The 18,259-nt window shown below is 44.5% G+C and overlaps 1 protein-coding gene across 9 annotated transcripts in view; it reads right to left on the bottom strand.

The window, feature by feature from the left end:
• Window positions 1-18,259, bottom strand: part of ZMYM4 (zinc finger MYM-type containing 4) — a 1,284,131-nt gene that overhangs the window by 145,355 nt on the left and 1,120,517 nt on the right. For all 9 annotated transcript variants that reach the window (XM_086956525.1, XM_086956522.1, XM_086956517.1 and 6 more), the window contains one exon: window positions 6,320-6,431. In XM_086956525.1, the coding sequence (XP_086812651.1) occupies window positions 6,320-6,431 (112 nt within the window). The remainder of the gene's footprint in view (window positions 1-6,319; window positions 6,432-18,259) is intronic.

Here is an 18,259-nt window from a genome sequence, read left to right on the forward strand (position 1 = left end):
CTCTTCATCGTCATCCTGACATTTTATAACCACGTCAGAAGGATGGTGGGCTACTCCCAAGGCTCCCTCATTGTCATCATCCTCATAGTCTCCTTCCTTGTCCGGATCATAAGCATTGAGGAGGTGAGAAGGTGTAAGTGGCGAAATATAAGAATACTCCTCTCTCTGGAAAGAGCAAAGTTGAAAGCTCTTGGAGTCAATAGGCGTTGAAAATGCCTGCATTGCTGGTGTAGACGCTGTTGAAACTGTTGCCAATGCTGTGGATGGTACTGGACTCTTCTTTTTCGTCGTTGACGGTATCGTCGACGGGATCGTCGTCGACTGAGGGCTCGACGTCGACGAAATCATCGTCTACTGGCTTGATTTCTTCGTCGTGATATGAAAAAACAATGGTCCTAATCCTATTGATTGTATGAATTGACTCAATCAATTATTGTTTCTGAATTTTCAAAAGTCTAGAGCACCAACATCAAGTCTACTCTAATATACTCAGTAATCTTAGTACAAAAAGATAAACAGCCACCACGATCAAAGGCGAAAGGTACAATGTATTTAATTCATTGTTTCATCTTTTTAAATTCATTTTTTATACACAATGTATTATTTCAAAAATAGATAAAAACAGGTGGTTGCCCGAATAGAGCGTGCAAAGAAAAGAGTGATTAGAGTGTAGAATAAGTGAGCGGAAAGGAAATTCACAATAGTAGTCAGGACAGATTCACATTATTTATCAAGCAATACCGGGCATGTAAGTTTTGCCGCATTGAGTACCTGGCCAAACATCAAATTCTTTTTAAACCATTCAGTAGAAGACAGCGGGGGAGAAGTCCTTAGTTATAACTTCCTATCAACTCTCCTTAATGTAGGATTCTCCCATCAATTATACTGGGATGGCGCACTACTTCATATCTGTGCCAATATCGAAGTAGTACCTTGATCCACCTTGTAACAACCTTTTGATTGCAATGGTTTAAAAAGAATTTTATGTTTGGCCAGGTACTCAATACGGCAAAACTTACATGCCCGGTATTGTTTGATAAATAATGTGAATCTGTCCTGACTACTATTGTGAATTTCCTTTCCGCTCACTTATTCTACACTCTAATCACTCTTTTCTTTGCACGCTCTATTCGGGCACGACCTGTTTTTATCTATTTTTGAAATAATACATTGTGTATAAAAAATGAATTTAAAAGAATTTAAAAAGATGAAACAATGAATTAAATACATTGTACCTTTCACCTTTGATCGTGGTGGCTGTTTATCATTTTGTACTAAGATTACTGAGTATATTAGAGTAGACTTGATGTTGGTGCTCTAGACTTTTGAAAATTCGGAAACAATAATTGATTGAGTCAATTCATACAATCAATAGGATTAGGACCATTGTAACCCATTTTTCTTAATGGTTTGATTTCTTCGTCGACGACGTAGATGGCGCTTTCGTCAACGACGAAGCTGTCGTCGACGGTGCTTTCTTCGATGAATGCTTTGACGACGAAGTTCTCGTCGATGACTCGTCGACGATGGTCTTTGTAGCGACAATAGAAATCCTACTTGTCTGGATTGGTGAGGTAATCGCAGTAGTAGACCGTAGTCGTCGACGAGGGGGCTGAAGATTAAATTGTAGACACAGAAATGGCTGAAGAGACAGAGCAAGTCTTACTCACAGTTTTATGCTTCTTAGGATCCTTAACAGTAGAAGGTCTTGAAGAAGTTGGAAGAGACTTTGGAGAAGTAACAGGAGTGGAGTGGGAGGTTTTTAGATGTTTTCTCCCCTCACTTGATGCTCTCTCCTGAGATCTTGCTCTCTTACTTGATGTTGAAGCTCTGTCATCATCATCATCATCTTTAGAAGATTTGAGCCATAACAAGACTCTGGCCTCCCTACCCCTCAAGGTTTTATAAGGGAAGGTGTGGCAAATCTTACAATTTTGGGCCTCATGAGATGGATAGAGGCAATGTATACAGTCCTTATGTTGATCATTGTCGCATGTTCTGCAAGGCTTGAACAAAGCCTTCTCTGACATCCCGAAGGAAAAACTGAGCTGGCACTCAGGGAGACTCCCTTCCACACGACGTACGGTGAAAATCTGAGGAGAACTGGCTCTGCAGAGAGGGTTCTAGAGGGTGTTAACAGCTGATTGGCTGTGACAAAGACTTGGGTCTTTTCAGCATAATGAGGTAGATAGGCTACTGTAATATAGGCCTAAGTCCTGTATTTAGGGCCTACTACTGTAATTTACTTTTGGCACTGCTTTTATATGTACCGTGGGACTCCCGCCTCGGCGACGGGGAATGATTCAGGCATGTGAATCTATGAAAGATACCCCAATACTGGATAAATACAGATTACTAGTAAACCCGGTAAGGATTACTTTAGCGGTTCAGTACTGGGCTGCAAGGTACAGTACTGGCTTCTCCACTGCTCGGCTGATTTTATATGAATATTTTCAGTTTCCAAAACTTCACACTTAGAAAATTTCCGAGTCAAAATTGGTCAATGTTATCCAATGGCAGGTAAGTGAGTTCTGGTTTCCAGGTGAGAACTTGGCTGGTTAAGTTAAGGTACGGGTATAGACTCAGGGGTCCTCTAGGGTCAGGTAAGTACAGTTGGTTCAGCCCCAGCAGCACAAGGGCGGCCGGTTGCAGAGGTAGTTAGGCCCAATGATATCCAATGAGGGAAAGGGGCCTTCGGTTGTTGGCTGCTGGCTAGCAGGTCACGCGGCTGTGGGAGCTGGGCTCATTGCCACTTGCTCAGGGCAAACGAGTGGGAGGGTAGGTGGGGGGGGGGGGGGGGGGGTAAGTACGATAGGACCAGGGTGGCACAGACAGCGGCACTCGGGCGGCTGGGTGCAGGGTGCTCTTGAGCCGTCGGGCGCTCATTGTTATCTAATGGGAAAGGTCAAAAAGGAACAAAGGCTGCAGGCTCGGGGCCAGAGTCTCTCCAGGGGCGACCAGCACTTCGAGAGATAAGTTGGGATCTTGGAGCACAGGTAGGTACCCCAAAGGGAGGCACAGGGTGCTGTAGGACGTGAGTTCTGAGTCTATAGGTGTCGTCTGGTTAGTCGAGGAGGGTCTTTGGGCACTGGACTTCGGGTCCCAGTCGCCAGTGGGACATTCTTGTAGTCTTGGTTTGGTGGGGTACGGCCCGGGCTCGGCGGGTGCAGAGTGGGCTGGTCCAGGGCTTCCTGTCTGGCACCAGGGGAGGTTTGTTACAGCAGAGCCTCTGCTGATGAAAGTCCCAGTCTTTAGGAGAGTCAAGGCAGGCAAGTCCTCTGGGTGTCCCAAGGTTGCTGTCTGCAGGGGTGGCCTGGAAGTTAGGCAGGAGCAGGTTCCAGGACCGACAGGCCGGTAGGGCGGTGGCCAAGTCAGTTGTTGTCGTCCTGTTAGCAGCTGCACGGCGGGTCTTCTTGATCTTCTTTCTTCTTTTTTATCTTTCGGGATCTGAGGAAGGAAGGTTCAGGGAGCCCCTAAATACTGAATTTAGGGGCGTTACAGGTAGGGCAAGGACAGGTACCAATAGGTCCCAGTCCTCGGGTGAGTAACCCCCTAGCCTGCTCCTCTCCTGTGGGAGGGGGGCAGGAGCCTATCTGGGATTGGGCAGGCTCCCCATCTACAAGATGGCCGGAGCCCGGGGTAGTGCTTCACCTCGTCTCCCCACCTGAGGGGTGGGGTTGGCACAGGCTGGCACACCCCCCTTCCTGACGTAGTTTTTCCCGCCAGAGTGGGGGTTAGAACTGGTGGGGGCCAGTTGCTGGGTACAGCAAATTGTCTGGAGAAGCTCACAGAGGCGGCATGCCTTTGAAGCCTCCCCCTGGCCATCCTGGGGGAGGAGACCTAGCACCTCGCCCAGGATCTGCATTGTTGCAGGCCCAGGAGAGCTAGGGGCTCTCCACCTAGGGGGCAAGCAACTTGCCTGCTGTGTGGCAGCCTCTGCAGCCACTCAGCCCAGAAGTGGATTGTAGGTTAGGGTTTCAGAGGGCATCTCTAAGATGCCCTCTGGTGAATTTTACATTAAATCCCACACTGGCATCAGTGTGAGTTTAATGTGCTGGGAAGTTTGGTACCACACTTGTCAGTCTTCAGCCCTCAGGGGTCTTCTCTGGTCACCATGCCCTGGGTACCTAGAGTACCATTTACTAGTGGCTGACGGGTGGACAGAGATGCCAATTGGGGTTTTAGTTTCAGCACAGTTTTAGGGAAGGAACACAGGCCCTGGGTACCTGGTTGGCAGGAACCCAGGGCACACTCAGTTAAAGCACATCAGCAGTTCAGAAAAAAGTGGGGGCATACCAATGCAAGAAAGATGGCACTTTCTCACACCCCGAAACCAGTCCCAGAATACTGGATTCCGGTCCAGGAAAAGTTTCAGTACTCCATCTATCATCTCCTTGTGTTCACTAATATTATAAGGCTTACCCCAGGTCAATATCCAACCCTGCAGTGCGCCTCTCTGCACCAGGCTAACCTCTGCACAATTAATGCTGCGCACTACAGTAGTCCAGACCTACATCCCTCACACATGTGCTGAGTCACAGTGGCCTCATCTAAAAAGACGGACGGACACTGGCTATAAACATGCACAGTTTGTTTACTGTGTGAATTCCGTTGGTGAGACACCAGTTTGTAAGGCTCACTGACAGCAAAAGGTCCAAAACAAGGTGATGGGCAGAACCCATTTCGCTAAAATGCAGAAGAGGCAATGCAATGAATATTGCCGCCCAACTGAAGATCTAGTGCAGGGACTGATATCTTGGTCAGATTCAGGTGCGACGTCGGTTCAGTGTCGGAGAGGATGATCAGAACCACCACTTTGGGAGACGGGGTAGGTATCGACGTACCCTAAACTGATGTAGGTTTGGATGCTGTATTGGAATTGGAGTAGAAGTGACTCAGACGGTCCAGCTGGCACTGAGATCAAACCCGCCAGCAGTAGCCTAGGTGGAAGACACCTCTACTCTGTGGGGCCAAACATTACACTTCCTTCACAATCACGCACATAATTCCCACAGTCAATTAGGCAAGTGTGAGAAAACAGGCTCTTTGCAGGTTTCACCCTAAATTTTGCCCCCATCTGGACTCTTATGCACTGGAGTAATGGGTCTGAAATGCCTTGAGCCCTACTAACCAAGACTCAGTGCATGTGCTTGGACCCTTGTATAAGTGTATGGTTGATTGCCTTACACCCAATTGGCACCGCTTAACTTACTATTAAGTTTCTAGCATATGTTACCAGGAGCACCTAGGGATTGTAAGTTAGTGTCACTCGAATACTGCAGCACTAGTTGTGCCACCACGCATATGACAAAGTGAATATCTTCCAGACTACCACTGCAAAGTGGTAGAGCATTTCAGGCAATGGTAAAGTCCAAATCTCCCTTTTTAATAATATGTACAAGTCACCTCTATAAAGCCTATCAAGTTCCAAGGCAGTTTGGAGCATGTTAAAAAGTAGACCAAGTTTTTTTTCCATGTTCGCACAGAAAAAACTCATAATTGTCATTTTGAATTGTGCGAGGCTAGTGGCCCAATTGACCAGTACTGGGTTACACGCTGACAACCCAGCGGTTCTAACTTCTGAATGGAACTACTAAAGTTGGTACTACATGGCATCAAACAACTTGTTACTTTAAGCCAGACATGATGCTCAAAATTTAAGTAATTTGTTGCTTCATGCAACTTTTAGAAAGTTGCCACTCTGTCTCAGGTTTATCAGTGGCCATTTGCAGATGCAAGCCACAAGACAGCCTTCTGCCCACCCGGGAAAATGTGTCGACGGCTCCAAGGACAGGTAACAATAGAGGCCTCCTGCTGGAAGCAGTGCCACATAGGGTGTTAGCCCAAAAGGCAGCTAGCTTCAATGGAAAAGCCACCTTTGAAGGGCAAATAGGGAGAACATGTGGGAGGGACTGCACTACTGTGTAGGTAGACAGGCTAGCATCAGAGTAAGAGGGAAAACAGCTGTCAAACTGGTTTTACTGTGGGCGTATAGCCCTCAGGTAGTTACACCTCTAAGCTAGGCTTCCAAGCACCAAATACAGGAAGAGAGGTTCAGCCATCTTGGGAGTGGGTAGAATAAAGCACTATGGGATAGCTAGATGGCACACTTTACAGGAAATGTTATCACATGGGGGGAGTCTACGTAACCCCACTGGCTAGTGACTGCTTCCTCCCCTAGGAGCACTTTCTGGGCATAAAAGAAGCAGGACAATGACAATTAGGATTCCGAAAACATCACTCTAAAACAGAAACCCCTGACACACAGGGACAATGTTGTACACGCAACATTCAGTCAGTATATGAAGCCATGCCTTACCATTTGGCAGTACAGGGGGTTTCCAGTTCTTCAGTAGCTTTGTGAGTTCCATCATGAATCTGGAATAAGGCTCTGTAAAGATGTTGTCCAGTCTGCCATTTTCAAATAGGTACTATAAACAGGAAAAAATCAAAATGGAACAATAGTGGACTACTGTTTTTTTGTGTGGATTATTTAGCTGCTGCAACTACAGAACTTGAGTGTTATCTGACACATTCACTTATTTTTAATTATTTATTTGAGGAACAAAATGGGGAGCAAAATGTAGTCAATACTTTACAATAACAAGTTACTTACCTTAGTAACATTCTTTGTCGTGAATATTCAATCTAACTGTAGATTCCTCCCCATAAGAGGTGGGTGGCACTCGCGGAGTAGAACGAAAACTCTGCACGATATCGCAGAGTTCCACCAGTTGGCGGAATCGGCATGTCACGCTGCCCATGCTGAGAGGCGTGCCAGAGGGTAGATTTTCTACTGGAGCAGCAACCTTTCTCACCGCAAACGGGTGCAACTGCCGACATTGAGAAAATCTCACTGTGTGCGGTCATACTGCCTGAAAATCACGTGAGGGAAGTCCAATTCTCACTCACCAAATTACAGTTGGCAAGCCGTGCACGAGAAAAAAACTACACCAGGTGGCGGAGGTTTGGCTAAACTCCACGTTACAAGCATAACACAGAGTGGGATAAACTCTGCAAACTCCGCTGGAGCGGAATTTATTGCCCACCCCATCTCACCATGTGTAGGAAGCTGGCTCTGTACATACTATACGAAAATGAGCTATAGTGTGCACAGAGTCCAGTGGAACCGCAGTGGTGAAAGTAGATAGCACTTTACCCTCTATTCGTGGTAGTGTGGGCGAGCAGTAAGGCTTTATCAGAGGGTAGTGTTAAGCATTTGTTGTACACACTCAGCCGAGAAATGATGTCACACACAAAGACTGTACTCAGACCAATTTGTTTGTATCAAAAATATTATTTAGTTATTGCATTTCTAGAAATAAGCCAAGCCTGGTGAGGGTAAGTGAAATAATACTTTGCAAAATCTTATGCAGTGATTTACAGTTCAATACAGGTTCAAATGCAGTTGGTTGAATTACAGGTAAATAAACAGTTCAAAATGACTTTTCAGTTTCTACTACAGATTACTGTGCACGTTACTTTTTGAGTTGCTTTTGCTAATTAGTGTGACATGCCTAGATATCACACTGATACTACAATGAAAGGGTTGTGCTGCGCACTCCTAGTTAACTTCTTTAATCCGGATTTTCAACTTATCAAATGCTTAAGTCTGGGCGTGCTAGGCGGGAAGGAGGTAGCTACCCTCCCCTGTTAAACTCCTATGCTAATTCAAGTGCCACCAGATCACTTGACCCTACCTGCACTGCTAATGCAAACTTCCCGTTTGCTTAGTTATATAACCACTATTTCCTACTGTTAGCGTAGTTTCTCACGATTTCAAGCATAAAACAATTATGCAATGACTTCAATGCAAATTCACTTTACATAATTCTTTTACTTCGAATTCAAAAAACTTTTTTTCATGATGAATGCCATTACTAACATAAAACATATCAACTAGTACAATTCAATGCTAAACAATCAAAAGTTTCCAGAAATGCTGTCGTAGATCCCAATGCATTTTGGGATGCAAGAGCCCTTCTTCAGGGGAACTGTGAAAAGAAAATGTAATCTGTCCAATGTACTCAGTAACATAAAATGGTTCAAGTCACACCTCTCAGCATTCTCTAGGACTTAGTTCAATGTAATACAAAACACACACCACACCTTGGAGTTCACCATCAGCTGCCCCAGAAAATAAAGTGAAAATTGAAATAAAAGTTACCCAAAACGGTGATCAATGTGACCAATGTGTTCGTGAAAAGTCAACTTACAGACGAGAATAAATCCTGCAACCTAACGGAGCGGCTGTAGTCTCACCATCAATAAAACGAGGCATAATCACCTGTAATTGTACATGTAAAAACACCCAATTCACTCCCTGCTGCAAAATCACTACGAGTTAAAACACTCTGGCTACTACCACAGATTCTAAAGGTGCTCAATCTCTATACCTAAATCAAACCATGGAATATACTTTATGTATTAGAAGAACAAAGCTAATACGAAATTACATCCTGAGACTTATTAAACAAGATGAGAACCTACCTAATTCCAAGATGGTGTAATTGGCACTCAGATTAAACAATCTTTGCCCGGTTGTACGTTGACAGACCGCAGATCACCTCAGTTGTCAAGGAAACACGTACTGGCTGACCCACTGTAACAATATATATATATATATATATATATATATATATATCACACTCCTGCTGTCAATCAAAACTAGTGATTTTAAAGTGTATTCTGCTGCTTCTTAAATCGCACATTGTTACCTTTGTTCAAAAGTCAAGTGAAAGGCCAACACGCTGAATCTCCAGTACGTATCTGTGTACTGCTTCAACACTCCTCACTAAGTGCTCATACCGGCTTCCTAAAACAGAACGCCATAAATTACATTCATGCATAATGATCACCCCTGTGTAAACCAGGGCACCTCTGTCTACGTAATTTACCTTGGCATCAAACTAATACACGACACTCGTTCATTGTTGAATTTTCGTAATTCTCAGAACTTCGCAAGCACCTTTATATAATGTGAAACCGGCTCCCTGGAACGGAACACCGTGATTAAACCCGGTCACAACTCTCACTATTTCGCGATCATCTTGAGCTCAATTTATAATGCATTCCTACCTGGACACCGCAGTAGAACCGCTGCGTATTCTCACCTATGTCTCCTATAAAAACGTGTTCTCAAATCCGTAGCCAAAACGCCGATGGATATGAATCAGCGCCACTTCACAAATAGAGGACTGTACTCCCTTCCCGCGCCACTGAACATCAACAAAGGACTATACACCTTTCCTTATGCAACTTCTATACCGTGGCCATCTTAGTGTGTACAAGGTCAAGTGTACACTTGTACTATCCCGAGGTACTCACCCCTCAAAAAGCATCAAATAGTAAACAGAATGCTAACGATAAAGGAAAAAAAAAAACGCTAGCCAACTTTTTGCGTGGCAATTAGCGTTGCCCTCCATAACAGTCCCAGTCAGTCTTGAATAAAATTAGTGTCCCCGATTTTTAACGACGAATAATAAATAAAAATAGTGAAAAATAAAAGTGGTAGTTTAAAAAAAAATATTTCGTGAAAAATAGAGTGAAAATAAAAAACAACCATAATGTCTTGTCATCTATAATTACATTGCGTAGAATTGTATTACATGTATAAATCCATGAAGAGTCCCTTGAACTGCCGAACTGGACAGTCCTTAGAATGCTACAACATCGTGTACAATACAACTCTATTAATCTCAATACTACATGTATATACATAATTACATTATTCTAATATCACAATCAGCTTTTATCTAGTGATACCCACACAATTCAAATATGACCATGTGCATTTACCTATTGTTGAAAACTCTGCTCTTATGAGATGCTCATTGTGCGTACTAGTCTATCCTTAGACTATTCTGTACCTATTCCTTCATCTTCCCTGACGTTAACTTTTGGGGAAATGTCTACCACATCTACCTGAATATTGGTAATTATCAACTGATGTCATAGAAAGCATATTATGTCCATGATCACCATGCAGATTGCAATTCAGCATATGTTGTTTACAGCATTAAATGCCCCTGTGGCAAATTATATATAGGGAAGACCGAGAGGTAACAGAAAATTTGCATTACGGAGCATAAAAGCCGTATTCAAAGTAGATCTACCACATCCAGCCTTGCCACGCATTGGGCTGAATGTAACCACACCTTTCCACAACTTCGGTTTCGAGTATTAGAAAAAATCAAACTGGTGCCAGAACGAGATAACACGAAGTAGCTTTCACAAAGAGAAATATGGTGGATCAAATTCATGGAATCAATGGTGCCCAAAGGGCTAAACGTTAAATTGGACAGGATATGCTTTTTATGACATCAGTTGATAATTACCAATATTCAGGTAGATGCAGTAGACATTTCCCCAAAAGTTAACGTCAGGGAAGATGAAGGAATAGGTACAGAATGGTCTAAGGATAGACTAGTATGCACAATGAGAATCTCATAATAGCAGAGTTTTCAACAATAGGTAAATGCACATGGTCATATTTGATTTGTGTGGGTATCACTAGATAAAAGCTGATTGTGATATTAGAATCATGTAATTATGTATATACATGTAGTATTGAGATTAATAGAGTTGTATTGTACACAATGTTGTAGCATTCTAAGGACTGTCTAGTTTGGCAGTTCAAGGGATTCTTTATGGATTTATACATGTAATACAATCCTACGCAATGTAATTATTGATGACAAGACTTTATGGTTGTTTTTTTATTTTCACTATTATTTTTCACTGAATATGTTTTTAAAAACTACCATTTTTTATTTTTCACTATTTTTATTTATTATGCGTCGTTAAAAATTGGGGACACTAATTTTATTCAAGACTGACTGGGACTGTTATGGAAGGCAACGCGAATTGCCACTCAAAAAGTTGGCTAGCTTTTTTTTTTAACCTTGATCGTTAGCATTCTGTTGTCAACTATTTGATGCTTTTTTGAGGGGTGAGTATCTCGGGATAGTACAAGTGTACACTTGACCTTGTACACACTAAGATGGCCACGGTGTAGGTGTTGCATCAGGAAAGGTGTATATTCCTATGTTGATGTTAAGTGGCGCGGGAAAAGAGTACAGTTCTCTGTTTATGTGTAGTGGCGCGGGTTCATATCCATCGGCGTTTTAGCTACGGGTTTGAGAACACGTTTTTATAGGAGACATAGATGAGAATACGCAGCGGTTCTACTGCAGAGTCCAGGTAGGAATGCATTATAAATTGAGCTCAAGATGATCACGAAATAGAGTGAGAGTTGTGACCGGGTTTAAACACGGCGTTCCGTTCCAGGGAGCCGGTTTCACATTATAAGAAGGTGCACGCAAAGTTCTGAGAATTACTACAATTCAACGAGTGTGGTGTATTCGTTAGATGCCAAAGTAAATTACGTAGACAGAGGTGTCCTGGTTTACACAGGGGTGATCATTATGCATGAATGTAATTTATGGCGTTCTGTTTCAGGAAGCCGGTAAGAGCACTTAGCGAGGAGTGTTTAAGCAGTACACAGACGCGTACTGGAGATTCAGTGTGTTGGCCTTTCATTTGGCTTTTGAACAAAGGTAACAATGTGCGATTAAGAAGCAGCAAAATACACTTTAGAATAACCAGTTTTGATTGACAGCAGGAGTATAATATATATATTGTTACAGGGGGCCAGCCAATACGTGTTTCCTTGACAACTAAGGTGATCTGCAGTCTTTCAACGTACAAAGAGGGGCAAAGATTGTTTAATCTGAGTGCCAATTACACCATCTTGGAATTAGGTAGGTTCTAGTCTCAGGATGTAATTTCGCATTAGCTTTGTTCTTCTAATATATAAAATATATTCCAGGTTTGATTTAGTTATAGAGATTGAGCACCTTTAGAAAATGTGGTAGTAGCCAGAGTGTTTAACTCGTGGTGATTTTGCAGCAGGGAGTGAATTGGGCGTTTTTACATGTACAATTACAGGTGATTATGCCTCGTTTTATTGATGGTGAGACTACAGCCACTCCGTTAGGTTGCAGGATTTTATTCTCGTCGGTAAGTGGACTTTTCACGAAAACATTGGTCACATTGATCACCGTTTTGGGTAATTTTTATTTCATTTTATTTTCTAGGGCAAGTGATGGTGAACTCCAAGGTGTATGTTTATATTACACTGAACTAAGTCCTAGAGAATGCTAAGAGAGGTGTGACTTGAACCATTTTATGTTGCTGAGTACATTTGACAGATTACATTTTATTTTCACAGTTTCCCTGAAGAAGGGATCTTGCATCCCAAAATGCATTGGGATCTACGACAGCATTTCTGGAAACTTTTGATTGTTTAGCATTGAATTGCACTAGTTGATGTTTTATGTTAGTAATGGCATTCATCATGAAAAAAGGTTTTTTGAATTCTAAGTAAAAGAATTATGTAAAGTGAATTTGCATTGAAGTCATTGCATAAATGTTTTATGGTTGAAATCGTGAGAAACTACGCAAATAGTAGGAAGGAATATGCTACTTACCAGTATGCATCTGTTCTTGGCATGTAGGGCTGCTGACTTTAATATCTGTGCATATATCGCCGCCTAGTGTTGGGTCTGGATGATTGCACATTGTTGTCCTGGAAGAGTCTTCGAAGTATCACAAGACAGGTGGCTCCTCCCTCGGACTACAGTGCGCATGGGCATCCTCTCCATCCGCAGATTGTTTTTCGCCATTGTGGCAGAGATGGAGTATAGTACAGTAAGAGATGTCCATGCAAAGAATGAATGCTGCAGCTGCGACAGGCACCGGGGAGGCGGGTGGGCGATATGAATGTCAGCAGCCCTACATGCCAAGAACAGATGCATACTGGTAAGTAGCATATTCCGTTCGAGGCATGTGGGCTGCTGAAATCATATCTGTGCATGGAATGTATAGCAGTATCTCCCTTAGCAGCGGCTACCTGTGTCAGCTGCAGCAGTCTGGAAAAGAGTTTTGAGAACAGCCTGTCCTACAGCAGCTTGCTGTTTTGAATGTACATCTACACAATAGTGTTTTGTAAATGTATGTGCGGTTGACCATGTGGCTGCTCTGCAAATTTCTTGTAAAGGAATATTTCCTAGGAAAGCCATGGATGCCCCTAGCTTGCGTGTGGAATGCCACCAGCGTTATTGGTGGAGCTGGGGGAAAAGCGTACGCAAATTTGCCTGACCAGTTCATCCATATCGCATTGCCTTGCGACTGCGGATGTGGGAACCTGGCGGCAAAGTACTGGCATTTTGTGTTTTCGCTTGTGGCAAACAGATCTATTTCCGGATGTCCCCACTTCCGGAAGAATGGTTGGAGCACTTTGGGGTGAATTTCCCATTCATGCATCTGTTGGCTGTGCCTGCTTAGGAGGTCGGCCACTTGGTTGTCCTAGCCTGGGAGGTGTTCTGCCATGAGAAAGATGTTCCTCTGAATGGCCCATTTCCACATTGCTTGAGCTAGGTGCGACAGCTGTGGCGAGTGTGTTCTCCCGGTTTCTGAATGCAATACATAGCTGTCATGTTGTCCGTCCGGATCAACACAGCTTTGTAGCGTAAGTGTTTCGCGAAAGCTTTTAGGGCTAGAAAGATGGCCATCAATTCTAGGAGATTGATATGCATCTTCTTTTGTTGTATAGTCCAGAGTCCCTGCACAGTGTAGTGTAGGACATGGGCTCCCCATCCTAGTAGGGATGCGTCACCTGTTAACACTATTTGTGGGACAGGCTCTTGGAACAGTCGACCTTTGCAAAGGTTTTGTGGATTCCACCAATGCAGAGAGTTGTATGCACGACTGGTCACCAATACTAGGTCTTTTAATTGGCCGTGAGCATGGTTCCACTGCCTTGCTAGGCATTCTTGTAGCAGGCGCATATGTAGTCTGGCGTGAGGGACTATGAATACGCACAAGGCCATCATGCCTATTAGCTGCATAACCACTCGAGCTGGTAGAGAGTGTTGGGGTCTGAACCTTTGTATCCGCGTCTGCATTTCCTGGACCCGTGCTGTTTTGGGGTATGCTTTTGCGGACAGTGTATCTATTGTAGCTCCCAGGTACTGTTGGACGTGGGAGGGTTGTAGGTGTGACTTTGGGTAGTTTAGTGAGAATCCTAAACTGTGCAGTAGGTGTATGGTTTTTGACATGTTGTCGGCACATTGCTGGGCTGTTGGCGGGTGTATTAGCCAGTCGTCCAGATAAGGGTACACGTGTATGTGTTGCCTTCTGAGATGTGCTGCTACTGTAGCTAGACATTTGGTGAACACTCTTGGAGCTGTTGTCACCCCAAATTGCAGGATCTTGAATTGGTAGTGTTGCCCTTGAATGGTGAACCTGAAATACTTTCTGTGAGCAGGGTGTATTGGTATATGAAAGTATGCATCTTTGAGGTGTAAAGTTGCTAGGAAGTCTCCCTGGCGAAGCAATGGTATGACTTGCTGGAGAGTGAGCATGTGAAAATGCTCTGACAGAATGTAAAGGTTGAGGGGCCTGAGGTCCAATATTGGTCTGAGAGACCCGTCCTTCTTTGGAATTAGGAAGTATAGGGAGTATACTTCTGTTTCCTGATGTTCCAGTGGGACTGGTTCTATGGCCCCCTTTTGCAGCATACTGATGACCTCTTGCTGAAGTAACGTTATATGTTCTTGTGACTTAGGACGGTGCACGGGTGGTATGTTGGGTGGAGCGGAGGTGAGCTCTAGGCAATAGCCATGTTGGATAATTTGCCTGACCCACTTGTCTGTGGTGATATTTAACCAGACTTGTTAAAATTGTTGTATTCTTCCCCCGACTGGTGTTATGTGTTCTGGGGGGAGTGTCAAGAAGTCACTGTTTTGTGTTAGTGGAGGATCTATTTGTATTGCCTCCACGACCTCTGCCTTTGGTATTGTTTCCTCTATAACCGCCCATGCAGGTGTTCTTGGTATATGTGGATTGTGTGTTAGATTTGGAGTTGGAGGATTGCTGTGATGTTCCTCGCGCTCCTCCTCTATAATTGGAGCGACGAAAGGAGCCCCGGTGTTGTTGGGACTGAAGTGCTCCCATAGATTTTGCAGTTTCTGCATCCTTTTTCCTTTTGTCCAGAATTGATTCAACAGCTGGACAAAATAAAAAGTCTGGGTTAATTGGCTGATTAAGAATTGTAGACTGGACTTAATTTTCAAAGCCTGATATACGAAGCCATGCGTGTTGCCTTGTTAGCACGCTGGTATTAACGGATCTGGCAGCTGTGTCTGCCGCGTCTAGTGCACACTTAATGGATGCATTGGTGATGAGCTTTCCCTCTTGTATGAGTTCATCTGCCTGCTGTTTGCAGGGATCAGGCAGTGTTGGAGAATTTCTTCCAAACTGTCGTAGTGCGCCCTATCATATCTGGCCAGCAAGGCCTGTGTATTGGCTATTCTCCAGGAGTTTGCTGCCTGAGCCGCCACTCTTTTGCCTGATGCCTCAAATATCTTAGATTCCTTGACTGGAGGTGCAGCCTCATAAGTAGTTTGTGAGTTTGCACGCTTACGTCCGTTTGACACCACTAAGGAATCTAGGGGTAGCTGTCCTTTGATGTATGTAGGATCTATAGGTGCAGCTCTGTATTTTTTCTCAATTCTAGGGTTTATAACCCGGGCTCTAGCGGTGTCCTTAAAATTGTCACCTGCGTGTTTTAACACCCCTTTTAGCATTGGGAGTGTTTTGACGTGTCTTTCAGATGTTGTGCGTGTATCAAAGAGGAAGTCTTCCTCAATAGCATCAGAGTGCATCTCTACATTGTGGTAGGTTGCTGCTCTATCTAAAAGAGAATTAAATGCAACTGTATCCTCTGTGGGTGATGGCTTAGTAGGGTATACTGCAGGGTCTGTAATGGGCAGAATCCCTTCATTGTCTGGTTCCCCTCCTGTACCCCATGGTTGTGTGTCTGGCTCTGTATTTGGGTTTTGTGGATAACCAAAACCTACATCTGCGTCCTGATCTTCATCAGGGTTGTAGTCAGAGCGTGTTGGTGAGGTTGGGGTATAAGGAGTAGTAGGCATAGCAGGAGTGATAGGTTCAAAGAGGATAGGAGAGGTAGCACAGTCTCTCTTCTTCTTTAGGGGGATCCTGTAAGAGTCTTCAGTTGGTAGAGCCTTTTCTTTTTAGTATAGACAGTCACTTTACCAGTTTTTGGATCAATGTAGATTTTTGACTGGTTGTCTGTGGAGGGATCTGGGTGAAGAAGCTCTTCTTCCACAGTTGTTGGCTTTGGCGTTACAACCCTTGCTTTTTGTTTTTTCGGGTTGATGTTTTTTGGTACTTCGAACCGTTTTAGGTGGTTGTATCGCTTTCGGTTGTTTTTCAACAGGTTTTGTTGGTTGAACGTCCTTTGCTGGCTTCACAACTTTTTTCGGACAGAGCGGTGTTGTCTGTTCGATCAACTCTTATGTAGTTTTGGAGCCTGCTGTTTCGGGTCGACGCCCTTTTTCGGGTCGATGAGCTTCGACTCAACAGATTTCTTTTCGTCCACCTTCGCTTTCGGTTCAACGCTAGTTTTGGACGTAGGCCTTGTTCTGTCATCGACTGGTTTGCTCCCCTTGTCGATACTTGAGGCTGATTTGCTCGATTCGACGTGCCTTTTGGGGGTCGATTCGCCGTGTTTTTGTGTTTGAGTTGAATCGACGTGTTTTGGCTTCGAGGTTGACTCGACAGCCTTTGACTTGGAGCTCGACTCGACTGCTTTTGTCTTCGATGTCGGCTCGACTGTTTTTGGTTTTAAGGGTACTGTGGCCTTCGGTTCGACGTAATTCGGTCCGAAGACTGTATTGTCAACAAGTTTCAGTTTCGATGGAACCGATGTTGTATGGCGTGTCTCAGAGGGCTCTTTCGATATGTTCTTAGCAGAGCGATATGGCGGGGCTGTAGAACGAGGTTGTTGGTCTCGGCTAAGGCCTGCTGGCGATGCCTTGACCTGAGTCTCTGATAGAGGTGTAGTGTCTATATGGGGCGGTGTACTCACGGTTCGCCCCTCGCCGTCATCGGAGTCGTCTTCAACTGCTACGATGTCCTGATCATAGTCTTCGAGATCGACGATTAGTTCTCCCTCTTCGGGGTAGTATTCAGAGTCAGGCTCCGAGTATTGTCCGTCGTCTTGGTCTGAGTCTTCGGGGCTCGCTAGATCTTCTTCGTCCCTGAAGATGTTATCGGGCTCCAGCGCCGATCGTTGCATTTCTTGCCTCGCCGCCCGTCGATTCCGAATAGTCTTTTTTGATCGGAACTGGGCACAGGCCAGGCAACTATCTTCGTTGTTGATCTGGAGATAGGCATTTGTTGCACACTGGATGCTTGTCTGTGTGCGGGAACTTCGAGTTGCATTGAGGGCAGTACTTGAACGGACTTCGTTCCATCGACGGTCGGTCCACGTGGTGTCGAGAAGGCCTCACGGCCCGATTTAACGGCTGGAGTGCAACCGAGTAGTAAAAAGGGGAATGGCACCGAGCGCTTAACAATACCGACGGTATCCGAAGGCCTTTCGGCCTTTTTAGAAGTTTTCTTGATTCCGAACTTGGAGAGTAGGAAAGTACATCCGAACCCAATGGCGGAGAAAAACAATCTGGGGATGGAGAGGATGCCCATGCGCACTGTAGTCCGAGGGAGGAGCCACCTATCTCGTGATACTTCGAAGACTCTTCCAGGACAACAATGTGCAATCACCCGGACCCAACACTAGGGGGCGATCTATGCACAGATATGAATTCAGTAGCCCACATGCCTCGAACATAGTGGTTATATAACTGAGCAAACGGGAAGTTTGCATTAGCAGTGCAGGTAGGGTCAAGTGATCTGGTGACACTTGAATTAGCATAGATATCACACTGAAACATTTCTTAGACAAAAGGTAAGTAATTCACTTTTAGTACATTTGCGGTTTTTCAATGTTTCATGCAAACCAACTCCAAAGAATGTAAGGAAAAGCAGTCCATGCAATCCAATGGAAGGAAATGAAGTTAACGATTTGCAGTTAAGTACTTATTTGTGGGAGTTGGTATTCTGGGGTTAGAACCAAGGTTCCCCCAGGATCGAGGATGCACTCTCAGAACACCCTCAGCGATACTAGGGCGGTCGGGTGCAGAGTGCTAAGGCCCAATGTTAACCAATGGGTGATAGGAGGCTTCCGGTTGGTGGCTGCTTATGAGCAGGCCACAAGGTTGTGGGAGCTAATCTCCTGGTGTTAGGCTCAGGGCAAAGGGGGTTCCGAGTTAGCACACAAGGTGCACTGCAGCGGCGCATGGGCGGCTGGGTGCTGTTTAGCCGTTGGGTG

This window comes from Lissotriton vulgaris, chromosome 2_1 (genome assembly GCF_964263255.1).
Source record: "Lissotriton vulgaris chromosome 2_1, aLisVul1.2, whole genome shotgun sequence".
In the NCBI taxonomy this organism is placed as follows: domain Eukaryota; kingdom Metazoa; phylum Chordata; class Amphibia; order Caudata; family Salamandridae; genus Lissotriton; species Lissotriton vulgaris.